This window comes from Mangifera indica, chromosome 16, assembly GCF_011075055.1.
Source record: "Mangifera indica cultivar Alphonso chromosome 16, CATAS_Mindica_2.1, whole genome shotgun sequence".
NCBI lineage: Eukaryota > Viridiplantae > Streptophyta > Magnoliopsida > Sapindales > Anacardiaceae > Mangifera > Mangifera indica.
Window position 1 is genome coordinate 9112374 of NC_058152.1, and position 15081 is coordinate 9127454.

Genomic DNA, 15081 nt, shown 5'->3' on the forward strand with positions numbered 1-15081 from the left:
AAAGCATTTCATTATACACGGCATAGTTCTGTTTGGTTGGCCAGATATTGCACGAGAATGTTGTTGAAAAACTATAATTCTTTCTAGATAGTTCTGTTTGGTTTCAAGCTGGAAGCAGAATCAATGATCGTTTTTTCTCTTATTTTCTCTATGAACTGACCTTCGAGAGCTAAAATAATATTCCGTGAAGCTGGTTTAAGTGAAGCTGGATTAAGATTCGGTTTCATATTTGTATTCGGTTTGGTTGCCAAAAAATTAATTAGTGAAAATTCAGCTTATTTTATCATCTATTCCAGCAGTTCCTGAGCTTCCAAACAGTTTGATTTTTCTCCAAAACTGGATTCCGACATATTTGTTACAGATTTATTCTAGAGTTACATTTCAAACTCCAGATGAATTAAATAACATTTCATCTGATTGCATCTTAATCATTTTCCTGCATTTTCTTAGCCATCAAACGAGCCTGAAATCATACGTTGACTTGTTAAATCTGACGAAGCTGCTTAAGTGATAACTTATTCCATGAATCGTATAATTAACAATAGATTTATATTCAAGAATGGTGTTTCGATTACTAATTGAATGCTGCTTATTGGGTTCTGACAGAGAGAAAGCTAGTGGTAGGCGGCAGAAATGTCGAACCAGGATGCGGGGCCACAGACGAACAGCAGCCTCATCAGGCGGCCGTCGAGAAGCGCTGCCATGACCACCTTCTCTACGGAGGTTTTTGACAACGAGGTCGTTCCCTCTTCACTCGGCACTATTGCCCCAATCCTTCGCATCGCCACAGAGGTCGAAAGCGAACGCCCTCGCGTCGCTTATCTCTGTACGTTCTCTCCTTTCTCTATTTATTTAAAATAATGAAATAATAATACATTGTTGAATTTAAAACAATCTTTCTGTTTTTTCTTTTTCTAATCATCGGTTTATATGTTTCTTATAAAACACTGTCTGTGTTTTTTGTTTCGTGAAAAAGGTCGGTTCTATGCATTTGAGAAGGCTCACAGGTTGGATCCGAGTTCCAGCGGTCGTGGTGTGAGGCAGTTCAAGACAGCTTTGTTGCAGAGATTAGAGAGGGTAATTGAAATTTGCCTCAACGAAACTAAAACCTTGATTATTCTCTATAATCATTAATTAATAGTTTTTCTATTATTACCAAAAAAAAAAAATCCCATTCATAAATTAACAAAATTAGTTTAGTATCCAGTTAATACAAACTTTATTAATGCTAAACTTGCTAAGTGAAGGCAAAATGTTAAAAAGTGATAATAATTTGTTTTCAAATGAGGGAGACATACATAATAAATTTCTAAATTGCCTAATATTTCTTCCTCTTTCAGTGCTCTCAATAACGAATTGCAATATTCTCAAATTACCCGGCAAATGTGAAAGTGAAAGATATGATTTGTTTTAGTTTTGAATATGTACATGTATTATGTGTTTAAATAAATTAATTTTGAGTTGCTTTTTAACCGGTGGTTTGAGTTCATTTTGTCAAGATAGTTTTGGGGGGAGTTTGTTAAAAACGGTTACTGTGTTATAGCGTGCCATAGGAGTCTCGCAAGACGCTAGCTGCAGGGTTGAACTTTGGAGCAGTAGTCTGATTTTTGTTTTGTCATGGCTTATTTAAAGAATCAAGAGAACTGATTTTAATTTATGTATTTTTATATCAGGACAATGCATCCAGTCTTGCCTCTCGTGTTAAAAAGACTGATGCGCGGGAAATAGAAAGCTATTATCAGCAGTACTATGAACACTATGTTAGAGCCCTTGACCAGGGCGAGCAAGCAGACAGGTGCTGAAATTATTTACTTCCCTTACTAATTTATTATTTCTTTTGGATGAGATGGGTGTTCACCAAAAACTGGTTTCTCCATGTTAATTGCATTGGTCTCAATTTGTCGACAGAGCTCAGCTCGGTAAGGCCTACCAGACAGCCGGAGTACTTTTTGAAGTGCTTTGCGCTGTTAATAAGACCGAGAAAGTTGAAGAAGTTGCTCCTGAGGTTTGTCCATTTCTATCCAACTTTAATTTTGTCTAGTTAGTGGTTGTTCTGCTACTATGGCATCTTCTTGTTCTTCTAGCATTATGGAAATTTTTTGGCTTAAAATTTGGTAAATGTTTTTCTTTGAACAGATTATTGCAGCTGCTAAGGATGTCCAAGAAAAGAAGGAAATCTATGCACCATATAACATTCTTCCTCTGGATGCTGCTGGGGCTTCACAATCACTAATGCAGCTTGAGGAGGTATTTTAGGGAATGAGTCTGTTGACGTGTGATCTTCTGAGTATCTGTGTAAAATTCTTATTACATTGTGACTGGTTCAATTACCACTTTAAGTCCCCTCGTTCTGTAACAGGTCAAGGCTGCTGTCTCTGCCTTGTGGAACACCCGTGGCTTGAATTGGCCTGCTTCCTTTGAATCACAGAGACAGAAAGCAGGAGATTTAGATCTTCTTGATTGGCTAAGGGCCATGTTTGGTTTTCAGGCATGTTGACCAATAAGAAGTCAATCTAGGATGTACTCTAGCTTATACTCATTGTATGTCCTTGGAAAAGCAATTAATGAGTTACGGTTATTTTATAAATGCAGAAAGATAATGTCAGAAACCAGAGAGAGCATCTGATTTTACTACTTGCTAATAATCATATAAGGCTTCATCCCAAGCCTGAACCCCTTAACAAGGTAAGCACCAGAATCTTTTCAATAAGTTCTTTCCTTTTTTTTTAGCATATAGGATCTTTCAGACGTGCTACTATTATTGGACATTATGATAATTACTAATTGCATTCTACATATCTGTGTTACTGAAGTCATAGTTTGGAGCTTAACTTTAATGTGTTTGCACTTTGCGTGTATATGCTCACGTGAATATGTGCTTTTTAGCAAATCATATGAACAACATGTTCAATATCTAGTTGACTTCGTGTCCTACCTGTAATTTCTTATTTTTTTTATAAATGGCATCTTTATGACGACTTTCCCCGAATATGTTTTTCGATGCTGACCTCTGGCTAAACTCACTTGTCTTGCAGCTTGATGAACGAGCTATTGATGCAGTTATGAATAAACTTTTTAAGAATTATAAAACATGGTGCAAATTTTTAGGACGAAAACACAGTTTAAGGTGAGACTTAACAATTTCTGCTCCACTTTTATTGTGACCTCTTTCCATGTTTGAATTTTTTCTGGTTTGAACTCAAACTTCTTCTGCATGACCAAGAGTGTTTTTACGCTCATATTCATATCTCTCCCTTTCAGGCTCCCTCAAGGTGCTCAAGAAATACAACAAAGAAAGATGCTATACATGGGTCTATATCTTCTCATATGGGGTGAAGCAGCTAATATTCGCTTCATACCAGAGTGTCTGTGCTATATTTTTCATAATGTGAGTTCCGGTGACTTGTTTATGTGGACTCCTCCAACTGTATCAACCAATTTTTTTTCTTTAGTGAAAATGTATTTTGTGTATAAGTAACCCCTGATACAACATCTCAGATGGCATATGAACTCCATGGCCTCTTGGCTGGAAATGTTAGTATTGTCACTGGAGAAAACATTAAACCTTCCTATGGTGGTGATGATGAGGCATTCCTGCGGAAAGTTGTAACACCCATTTATCGTGTAATTGCCAAGGTATGCAATAGCAGAAGAATTTTCATGAGGTCCTTTTGTTCTAAATCTAATGTTTGTTCCTAAAATGTTCCAGGAAGCTAAGAAGAGTAAGGATGGGAAAGCTTCTAACTCAGCTTGGTGCAATTATGACGATCTCAATGAGTATTTCTGGTTTGTATGGACTTACTATGAGAGTTCAAGCTGAAAATCAATGTTTTACCAGATCTTCTAGTCTCCTTGAGTTTGAGTTACAATTTTGGTTTCGTTATGTGTTGATCAGGTCGGCTGATTGTTTCTCTCTTGGTTGGCCTATGCGTGATGATGGGGACTTCTTCAAGTCAACACGTGAAAGGGGAAAAGTAGTCCTTCATCCTAAAATATTGTCCACACTGATCCCCCTTTTTTTTTTTTTTTGGAGGGGTTGGCCCTTTTCTGAAATTTACTTCTATGTCAGGGAAGGAAGGGAAATCAACAAAAATCTGGGAGCACAGGAAAATCAAATTTTGTCGAAACACGAACATTTTGGAACATTTTTCGAAGTTTTGATAGATTGTGGACTTTCTATATACTGGCTCTGCAGGTTTTCAATAGTTGCAGTGGAAATTCTAAATATTGATAAAATATTTTTGTGTTTTTTTTCTTGTGTACATAACCGTTATTGTTTCTCATATTCTTTTGCTATAGGCAATGCTCATTGTTGCATGGACAGACGTTTCACCGACTGAGATCTTTCGGATTGATATTATGTATTACTTATCTAGCATTTTCATCACAGCAGCCTTTCTGCGATTCCTTCAAAGTATGGCCTTCTTGCTTAGATGCTCCAAGATTCTAGTTGCAGAATGATACATGCAGTTATGCTAGCATGTTTTTTTGCTGCTTATAATATAAAGAATTCATTTAATACTTCGTGCGGCCCACTCTAATTACTAAGCAATATGGATATTACTGTGGTCGATCTAAGAAGCACTGTTTCTCTTTAATCTTGAGATGCTTTTGCAGTGTGCTCAAGTGTGTATAACAAAATATACTGTGTAATCAAATGAATATAAATTTACTTCTTATAACTCATAAATTTACCCCAAAAAAAAAAAACTAGTTACAGTTATTAATAGTTCAAAAGGCTTTTTCCTTTGCTTGACTATATAACACATACACATTGCTAATTTGAAGTTCTGTTTCTTCCTTTAACTTGCTTTCAGGTATTTTGGACATTATTCTGAACTTCCCAGGATATCATCGATGGAAGTTCAATGAAGTTCTGCGAAACATTCTCAAGATAATAAATAGCTTTGCCTGGGCAGTAGTTCTTCCAATATTTTATGTGTCATCCGTGTCTTATGCTCCTCAGCAGTTTAAGAAATGGCTTGCATTTCTTCCTCAAACAAAGGGCATTCCTCCTTTATATGTCATGGCTGTCGCTTTATATTTGCTCCCAAATTTACTAGCAGCTTGTTTATTCATTTTCCCAATGCTCCGACGCTGGATTGAGAACTCAGACTGGCACATTGTTAGGCTTCTCCTATGGTGGTCACAGGTATCCATGATATCATTCTTTATATTAGCTCGTTGATGCATAAGACGCATGTACACTTTACAGTTTAAGGAATATGAAATAATTTAATAAAACCTGTTTTCATAACTAATAATGAAAAAGAGCAGTCGGAAACCGTCTTTCTTCCTAATATCAGTGTAGACATACTTTCTCCATTTTGGAACATTGAATATAAACTTATAATTAGTTTTTGCTACATAAACTAGTTTTCTGAATTCTGAGTTCTCTGTTAAATATTTGATTTCCTCAAGCTATAACCAACTGTTATTTCATCTATTGAAAGAATTTATTTACTTAATGCAGCCAAGAATATATGTTGGAAGGGGAATGCATGAAAGTCAATGGGCTCTTTTTAAGTGAGTACTATTGATATTTTTAATTTTCTTTTTGGTTGAGAAATTGCTCCAATGTTCAAATATATCTTCCGATTTTTAGGTATACACTTTTCTGGATACTACTCTTCTGTGCGAAATTTGGATTCAGCTATTTTGTCCAGGTAAGATCACTTATGACAGTTATCTTATTTGTTATGTAAACATAGGCAACTCTTTATTCTTTTTTTCACTCCTTACAACTTTCCTGATCCAGATAAGACCTTTGGTGAAACCAACAAAAGATATAATGAGAATTAGTCATGTTAAATATGCTTGGCCTGAACTTTTTCCTGGAGGTACTGTTTGCTTTCCTTTTATTTTTCATACTTTTGAGCTATATTTTTCTCTGTTTGTTAAATTCTTTCACTCGTTGATGCAGCTAATCGCAATTACGGGGCAGTTGCCTCGTTCTGGCTTCCAATAATTCTGGTGTGTCTTTACTATTCATTCCCGTCTTTTGTTTAGACATGTTTCTTTTTTCTCAGCTTATGGTGAATGCACTCTTGTTATATTTTTTGTTGAAATGTTTTTGATTATCTTAGTATTTTACTGCAGATTTACTTTATGGATACTCAAATTTGGTATGCTATATTCTCAACTTTGTGTGGTGGTGCTGTTGGGGCCTTTGATCGCCTAGGAGAGGTAATCCTTTTGAATTATCATTCATCATTCAAACCCATGTTCTATGTTGCAAATTGCTGCATTGACATATGCAATTTGACACAAACTGTCCGGGCAATCCTAGTATGCCTTTTTTTTTTTTTTTCGGGGTTAAAGTTTCAAGGTGAGCTAGACACCTTGGCAGATTCTAGATTAATACATCTTTTTATTTGGAAGTTATATGTTGTGCCTTTGCATAGAAAAGGAGGCTAAATAAATTCATGTTATTGTTCTCCCATTTTGTTTCACCTTATATATCAAGTCATTTGTGAAGTTCTAATACAATTGTTAGAATAAAGTTTGACCGTTGTAATTTTTTTTTTTTTCAAGTAGTATATAGGCTGCTTCTAAATTCTCAGTGTGGATGCATCTTTAAAGGCTAATGTTGTTAGGGTGGTTCATCCACTACTTGCTAGCTATATGTCATTCTCTCCGTCTCTCAGAAGGCAGGCTCCAGATTGGAATCCTTTGCTTAACCGAGATAAAATCTATACAAGGCCATTATTTTACCTTGTTTGTTATTATAATCCAAAAGAAAATTGTTCTTGTACTGGGAGAGCTCAGGGTTAATGTTAATACAAATCTCTATTAAGATACCAACTTCAAGGCTTCTTGATTTGTTTCAACCATTGATAATTATGTGATAGTAAATTCTCACATCCTGTTATTTTATTATAGATACGAACTTTGGGCATGCTGAGGTCACGCTTTCAATCCTTACCTGCAGCATTTAACACTTATTTAGTGCCTTCAGATAGGAAACCTAAAAGGGGATTCTCCTTCTCAAAGCGGTTTGCTGAGGTTGCTCATACATTTAAAATCATATAGATAGCTTTCTAACGATAGTTGAGATGAAGTCATTTTTAAACTTTTTATGTCTGCTTAGGTTACAGCAGGCAGGAGAAGTGAAGCTGCAAAATTTGCTCAGTTGTGGAATGAAGTAATTTGTAGTTTCCGTGAAGAAGATCTGATAAGTGACAGGAAAAGCCCTGAGTCAAGATAATTTGTTGCTTTCAGTCTATTATCATTTTACTAACCCTGAAATCAAAACTAAACTGAGCTTTTTTTTTAACTCAGGGAGATGGATATGTTGCTAGTTCCTTATGCGTCGGATCCTAGCCTTAACATAATTCAGTGGCCACCCTTTTTGCTTACGAGCAAGGTCCAACAAACCTTTCCAAATTTCTGATGTTCTATTACTGATATTACTGATGTGTTAGCGTTCCTCTTGTGTTGACTGATTTTCTACTGTTTCAGATCCCAATAGCATTGGATATGGCAGCTCAATTTCGATCTAAGGACTCTGACCTTTGGAAGCGTATATGTGCAGATGATTACATGAAATGTGCAGTGATTGAATGCTATGAGTCCTTCAAACTTGTCCTGAAAATCTTGGTGGTTGGAGAAAATGAGAAAAGGTTGTTGGGATTTTTTTTTTTTTCTCTTCATTTTCTTTATTCTAGTCTGAATTATTTTTGAAGAGCTAAACAAATTGCAATTTTGGAAGTATATGAAATTACATTCTCGTAACTATCAACTTGCAGGCTTCTTTAGAACCAGGAATTTCAGCTTGCATTAATTTTAGCACTTACCATTTCCTCCATTTCCCCTTCTGCTACCAACTCCAACCCTTTTTTTTCATTTTGTTATTAAGACTTCTGATAAATTTAACTCATTTTGAGATTATAGTTTTCTGCAAGAATTGAGTTCAGTTTACTGTCACAGGATAATTGGCATCATCATTAATGAAATTGAGTCCAATATTTCGAAGAATACATTTCTTGCAAATTTCAGAATGGCTTCTTTGCCCAGCCTTTGCAAGAAAGTTGTAGAGCTTGTGGGAATCTTGGTATGCCATTCAAGAAAGTTCCTAATAGATGCAATCTGCATCAGCCATTCTGCACTTACCTACGCCTATAGTTATCAGAAACTTACATCTTTTGTTGTTGCAGAAAGATCCAGAAATCAACAAGAAGGATACTGTGGTATTGCTGCTGCAAGATATGTTAGAAGTTGTTACGCGTGATATGATGGTTAATGAGAACCGGTTGGTGATTATGTTGCCTTGTAGTCATAGTATAAAGCATCTGATGTTAGTAGTACAACTGTTTCTGCTGCAAGTGCTAACACAGTTCCTTTTCTCACACTTAATCTGACAGTGAATTGGCGGAACTTGTGAATAGTAACAAGGAATCTGGAAGGCAACTATTTTCTGGTATTGATTCAAAGCCAGCTATATTGTACCCTCCTGTAATTACACCACAGTGGGAAGAACAGGTAAATATGTATTTATAGTACTGGATGTACTACCTTCAACTACTATGTTTGAATAAAAATATCTTGACCATTACATTCCACAAAAATTGATGCCCTCTCTGCTTATTGATGTTCCAGATAAGACGGCTTTATCTCCTTTTGACAGTAAAAGAATCAGCTGTTGACGTACCTACAAACCTTGAAGCTCGTAGAAGGATTGCATTCCTCTCAAACTCCCTGTTCATGGATATGCCACGTGCTCCTCGAGTCCGTAAAATGCTTTCATTCAGGTATGGTCCATTTTTCATTTACACGAGCATAAAATAGATGTTACTATTGTTAATTGATTCCTTTTGGAGAAAATGATTGTTGGAAATGTCTTCCTTCCCAAGTAGATTCCACATAGGATCATGTGGGGCTTAATACTTAGTGACAGTGTCCTGTTGATATTAGTGTTTTAAGACTTTTTTTTATTTGGTAGCTTGAGAAACTTTGTCCAGCAATGCTTTACAAGCTGTTCAAATTGTAATTTTTTTTTTCTCATAATCAAAATAATTTTCTTTTGCATGGACAGTGTCTTGACACCATACTACAGTGAGGAGACAGTTTATTCTAAAGGTGACCTTGAGATGGAGAATGAAGATGGTATATCTATCATATACTACTTGCAAAAGATCTTCCCAGGTTGTATCATTGTGAACTTCTATACTAAAATTCCATCGAATAGCAGTAATTTTTTTTAGTGGCGTCAATATAATTGGTGGTATAATTGACTATCAGATGAATGGAATAATTTCATGGAGCGAATCAATTGTAAGAGAGAGAGTGAGGTTTGGGAAAGTGATGAAAATATTTTACAAGTTCGTCATTGGGTCTCCTTAAGAGGACAAACTCTGTGCAGGACAGGTAATTGATCTGTTATTTTCTACTTGGAATTCTATCACTAAATATCTCTGTTACAAATAAAAATTCATGTTGCAGTTAGAGGGATGATGTACTATAGACGAGCTTTGAAGCTTCAGGCTTTTCTTGACATGGCTACTGAAAGTGGTATGTTCAAGTATTTACAGAAATAGTTATACTTTGAAGGTACTTAATTTGGCTACTGATGCTTTCCTGTCTTATAAGCAGAGATATTGGAAGGTTACAAAGCCATCACAGTTCCATCTGAGGAAGACAAGAAAAGTCAGAGATCCTTGTATGCTCAATTAGAGGCAGTGGCTGACATGAAATTTACTTATGTTGCTACCTGTCAAATATATGGAAATCAGAAGCGAAGTGGAGATCGTCGTGCTACAGACATCCTGAATTTGATGGTTAAGTATGTTCTCAGAGCGATGATGTCAAAGGGTTCTACAATTGAAAATCTTTAATAGATCCTGAGTTTCTTTTGTTCAAAACCCTGATTATTATTGCTTCTTGTGTAGCAATCCCTCACTTCGTGTAGCATATATTGATGATGTTGAAGAAAGAGATGGTAACGGAACAGTACAGAAGGTATATTATTCTGTCTTGGTGAAGGCCGTCGATAATCTAGACCAGGTAATTATTCTTTGGGCTCCCCGCAAAATAAGAAGTTTGGCACAGTATACCACATATGCTAATTGGTTTTCTAACCCTTATAAAGGAAATTTATCGCATAAAATTGCCGGGTACAGCAAAGTTGGGAGAAGGAAAGCCGGAAAACCAGAATCATGCTGTTATCTTTACACGGGGAGAAGCTCTTCAGGCCATTGACATGAATCAGGTAAACCATGAGAAATAGTATTTGGCTATAGTTCTAGCATTGATCTCTTAAACATATTTTGACAAATTAATTGCACCAACTTTTGTAGGATAATTACCTGGAAGAAGCTTTCAAAATGCGTAACCTTCTGGAAGAATTTAATGAGGATCATGGAGTACGACCTCCTACAATTCTTGGTGTTCGTGAGCATATATTTACTGGAAGGTCTAATCATTACTTCATCTTTCTTCTTTTTTTTTTTTTTTTTTTTTTTTTTTTTTTTTTTGGTTTTGGTTAACCCCTTCCTTTGTAGGGCTGGATTTGAGCCGAGCCGAGCTCGGGCTCGGCTCGGTTTTTTAATGGCCGGCTCGAGTTCGGTTCGAGCTCGATTCGAGCCGGATTTGGTTTGACTCGAGTTCGGCTCGGTAACGGTTCGATTTGATTCGTTTTTCATATCAAAACGGTATCGTTTTGTGTATATATGAGGATCAAAACGACGTCGTTTTGTATAAAAAATTTTTAAAAAAATATACCGAGCCAACCCGAGCCAGCTCGGGCTCGAACCGAGCCGAGCCGAGCTCGAGCCCGAACTGGCTCGGCTCGAATCCAGCCCTATTCCTTTGGAAGCTATAATTTTTTTTTATACATTTTACACCTCTGGTGCAGTGTTTCTTCTTTGGCTTGGTTTATGTCAAATCAGGAAACGAGCTTTGTCACCATAGGTCAAAGAGTTCTTGCAAGACCTTTGAAGTATGTTTTCTCTCTTTTACTTTTTTTTATTAAATAACTGTTTTTGAGCTATAAAACTACAAAGAAAGGCAACATTATTTTCAAAATCATAATATTGAGAAGAAATTTTATGGCTAATTATCAAGATATATTTTTAGTTAAGAGATAAAGATTATTGACATAGCATATATATATATATATATATATATATATATATAGAGAGAGAGAGAGATGTTTTTTCTTTTAACTTTTGAATTTTGTATTTACTATATACAGAAGAATTTTATATCTTTGAATAATCATGATAATAATGGATGGATATATATTTGTTTTTGACGGTTTTAGGGTCCGGTTCCATTATGGTCATCCTGATGTGTTTGATAGAATTTTTCACATAACTCGTGGTGGCATGAGCAAAGCTTCTAAGAATGTCAATTTGAGTGAGGACATCTTTGCTGGTAAGCTTCAAATAATCTCTTTGTTTAAGCTATTTTTTTATTTGTGACACCTAAGATTCAATTTTCTTGTTGATGATTATTTTGCTTGTGCAGGTTTCAACTCAACTCTAAGACGAGGGAATGTAACTCACCATGAATATATTCAAGTTGGAAAAGGTCGAGATGTGGGACTGAACCAAATCTCTCTCTTTGAAGCAAAAGTTGCTTGCGGGAATGGGGAGCAAACACTCAGCAGAGATATCTACAGATTAGGCCATCGATTTGACTTTTTCCGCATGATGTCATGCTACTTCACAACGATTGGCTTTTACGTTAGCTCAATGGTATTTCTCATTGCTTTCATCACTTGACAATTTAAGTATCACATATGCCAGCCCTACTTGGATTTGATCTAGTCTTTTTTAGTTCCCTAATAAAAAAAGGCCTTCCTTGAGTCATGTCAATGTATATAAAAAATGATTTAAAACTGAAGTCTGATATGTAAAATAGGATTGGTTCAGCACTGTGATCTTGGACTCTCAGTTAGAAAGTTACTGATTTAGATTAAATTCCATTTCTCTGTAATTTCCTCCAACTAAATACTACGTAACTGTTGTTATGCAGATGGTTGTCCTTACAGTATATGCTTTCTTGTATGGCAAACTTTATTTGTCTTTAAGTGGATTGGAGGAATCAATAATGAAGTATGCTACAACCAGGAGGGACGACCCTCTAAAGGCAGTCATGGCTCAGCAGTCACTTGTTCAATTAGGTCTTTTGATGGCCTTGCCCATGGTTATGGAAATCGGACTGGAGAGAGGGTTCAGAACTGCATTAGGAGACATAATAATCATGCAGCTACAGCTAGCAGCCGTCTTCTTCACTTTCTCTCTTGGCACAAAGGCTCACTATTTCGGGCGCACTATCCTGCATGGTGGGGCAAAGTACAGAGCAACTGGTCGTGGTTTTGTTGTGCGGCATGAGAAGTTTGCTGAGAACTATAGGCTTTACTCAAGGAGTCACTTTGTCAAAGGATTGGAGCTTATGGTGTTGCTTGTGTGTTATTATTTGTATGGTAAAGTAGCAAAGAATGACACTGTTTATTTTCTTCTCACACTCTCAATGTGGTTCCTAGTTATTTCTTTTTTGTTCGCTCCTTTCCTCTTCAACCCTTCGGGATTTGAGTGGCAAAAGATAGTGGACGATTGGGAAGATTGGACAAAGTGGATCAGCAGCCCAGGAGGGATTGGTGTGCCAGCAGCCAAGAGTTGGGAATCCTGGTGGGAAGAAGAGCAGGAACACCTACTGCACACTGGTTTTTTAGGCCGCCTTTGGGAGATTATTCTTTCACTACGCTTCTTCATCTATCAGTATGGAATCGTTTATCACCTAGATTTGGTTAAGAATAGCGAAGCCGGTGAAGAACGAAGCATCATGGTAAGTATGAGCTTTTTTTTTTTTTTTTTTTTTTTTACCATTTGGTATATAATCTGTCCTAATTCCAACTGTGTTTGATATCACATCCAAAATTCATATTTTAAAATGATGTATCACTAATCATTTAATAACAACCTTTTTTCAACTAATGAAAGAGGGGTTGAAATGCGTAAGATTTGAATCTAGTGATTCCGAGCTGTCTAATTTGCTTTTGTGATTTAGGTCTACGGCATGTCCTGGCTGGTTATTGTAGGTTTGATGGTTATCTTAAAGGTTGGTAAACATCCCAGTTGAGGTTATGGCTCTACATTTTACTTGCCTTCACTAACCGGTGAATCTTTAACTGCAGATTGTATCGATGGGTAGAAAGAAATTCAGCGCAGATTTTCAGCTTATGTTCAGACTGCTCAAATTGTTCCTGTTTATTGGGTTCACGGTGGCTCTCGTCCTCATGTTTCTTTTTCTTTCACTCAAGGTTGGAGACATTTTTCAGAGTTTTCTGGCGTTCTTGCCCACCGGCTGGGCAATTCTGCAGGTACTTCATCCATACCCAAAAACTCAGTCTCGCCAATTTAACAATGAAGGGACTCTCTCTACCAACCGTTATAATTGCCACTGCGATATTACCATAACAAACTTGAAGCTTCATTGTCTTCCTATTCACATTGCACTGAGTTTCTGTTCTCAAGTCCTTGGCAAAACTATATAACTCATTTACCAATTTGTGGTGTCAAATGATCATCAGATTGGACAAGCGTGCAGGCCAATTGTTAAAGGTCTTGGAATGTGGGGATCCGTCAAAGCGCTGGCGCGAGGCTATGAATACTTAATGGGCCTGATCATCTTCGCTCCGGTGGCTATCCTTGCCTGGTTCCCGTTCGTCTCCGAGTTCCAAACCAGGCTGCTGTTCAACCAAGCCTTCAGCCGAGGGCTGCAGATTCAACGTATTCTGGCTGGTGGAAAGAAGCCGGCTGGTGGAAAGAAGCTTAAGTGAAAAGAACTAGCAATTTCGGGATTATGATTGTAGAAAGTGTTAATTAAATACGGAAAAAGAAATGAAAGTGAAAATGAAAGAAAGAAAGAAAATAGCACGAAACTCTGCTCACCTCTGCTCAAAGCCCCCTTTTTTTCAGTTCATTTCAATCACCAATACGACATACATTCTTCTCTCTATTATATGATAAATGTGTAACAGATGCAATGCAATGCAATGTCAAGGGTGTATCGAACATAACTTTGTCCTCCCTAACATTATGTTCATAAAATTGCCCCCTCTACATAAAATCCATTCCTGACTATATTTTGGCGTATGTGCACCTTTTCATAAAGTTCAAAATTTTTGTTATCAATCAAATAGATGAAAATTTAAGGAAATTTAAAAATACAATATTTTATGAATGATTTTTTTAATATTCCAAATTTTATTTTTGTCTCACTAATTCAAACTCTTACTCTGTCTCATTTTACTAAGAAAGAAAGATAATTAATACTATAAAAAAGAGAATCTTGATAAATTTATTTTATCAAACTAATTGAACTTGATAAATAAATATCTTTGCAAAATATGTTGAGAACAAAAATATCCAGTGTTAGGAAGGCGAGTTGTAGCCTACAATCCAAACTGATAACAAGTTTTCCGAGTTAAATTCCCATCACGGGATTGTGACCCTTTGGCTTGGCCATTGTAGCACATGTGATTCCCAAGGCATAAGGGGTATGACTAAGGTTAAATTCGAATCGAGTCAAACTTGAGTTTGAGCTCAAGTTCGGCTCAGTTTATATATAGTTGGCTCAAGTTCGAGCTCGACCGAGCTTTGCTAAGGCCGATTCGAATTTGGTTCAACTCATTTTTCGTTATCAAAACGGCGTCGTTTTAATACATATTGATCAAAACGACGTTATTTTGTATCAAAAATTTTAATTAAAAAATCTGATAAGTAGCTCGAGCTCGGCTAAGAACGACTCGTTTCAGGCTCGACTTAGCCGAGCTAGAGCTGGCTCGGTTCGAATCTAGCCGTAGGTATGACTTGACATCATCCTCATCTTCTTTCAACTTAGGGATGGCAACGGGGAGGGGCGGGAAGGGAATCTCAATCCCCGTCCCCATTACGGGGATGAAAATGATTCTCCATCCTCTCCCCGCAAAGAAAAATCCTCTCGGGGATAAAAATGATTCTCTATCCTCTCCCCGCAAAGAAAAATCCATTCCCTGTACCCACAAAAAAAAATCTATTTTGTTTACTTTTTAAACACAACATAAATATATTAAATAATATAATTAAGTAAAATTAA

General features: G+C 36.6%; 1 protein-coding gene across 2 annotated transcripts; it reads left to right on the plus strand.

Moving 5' to 3' along the window:
• Positions 1-687: 687 nt before the first annotated feature.
• LOC123198764 (callose synthase 5) lies at positions 688-13965 on the plus strand. Of its 2 annotated transcripts, none has more exons than XM_044613527.1 (42): positions 688-826; positions 977-1077; positions 1674-1795; positions 1909-2005; positions 2137-2247; positions 2360-2488; positions 2593-2685; positions 3036-3127; positions 3262-3388; positions 3499-3636; positions 3710-3786; positions 3896-3974; positions 4070-4195; positions 4300-4414; positions 4818-5152; positions 5474-5526; positions 5606-5666; positions 5759-5840; positions 5924-5973; positions 6100-6186; positions 6883-7005; positions 7091-7197; positions 7282-7366; positions 7462-7622; positions 7930-8053; positions 8157-8251; positions 8364-8481; positions 8599-8750; positions 9035-9144; positions 9241-9366; positions 9442-9510; positions 9592-9781; positions 9888-10002; positions 10088-10207; positions 10296-10411; positions 10853-10936; positions 11261-11373; positions 11467-11696; positions 11977-12789; positions 13012-13062; positions 13139-13324; positions 13535-13965. In XM_044613527.1, the coding sequence occupies exons 1-42, from the start codon at positions 703-705 to the stop codon at positions 13781-13783; spliced, it is 5736 nt and encodes a 1911-aa protein (XP_044469462.1). In that variant the 5' UTR covers positions 688-702; the 3' UTR covers positions 13784-13965. The 2 variants fall into 2 exon arrangements, with proteins under 2 accessions (XP_044469462.1, XP_044469463.1); XM_044613528.1 differs by having other exon boundaries at positions 9442-9507; positions 9589-9781.
• Positions 13966-15081: the final 1116 nt, after the last annotated feature.

Excerpts from the sequence above, each read along its gene's own strand:
- LOC123198764 (XM_044613527.1), top strand. The coding sequence starts at position 703 with ATGACCACCTTCTCTACGGAGGTTTTTGACAACGAGGTCGTTCCCTCT. Across the intron at positions 3,128-3,261 it reads GGACGAAAACACAGTTTAAG|GCTCCCTCAAGGTGCTCAAG; the intron begins GTGAGACTTAAC and ends TCTCCCTTTCAG. Across the intron at positions 9,782-9,887 it reads ATCCTGAATTTGATGGTTAA|CAATCCCTCACTTCGTGTAG; the intron begins GTATGTTCTCAG and ends CTTCTTGTGTAG.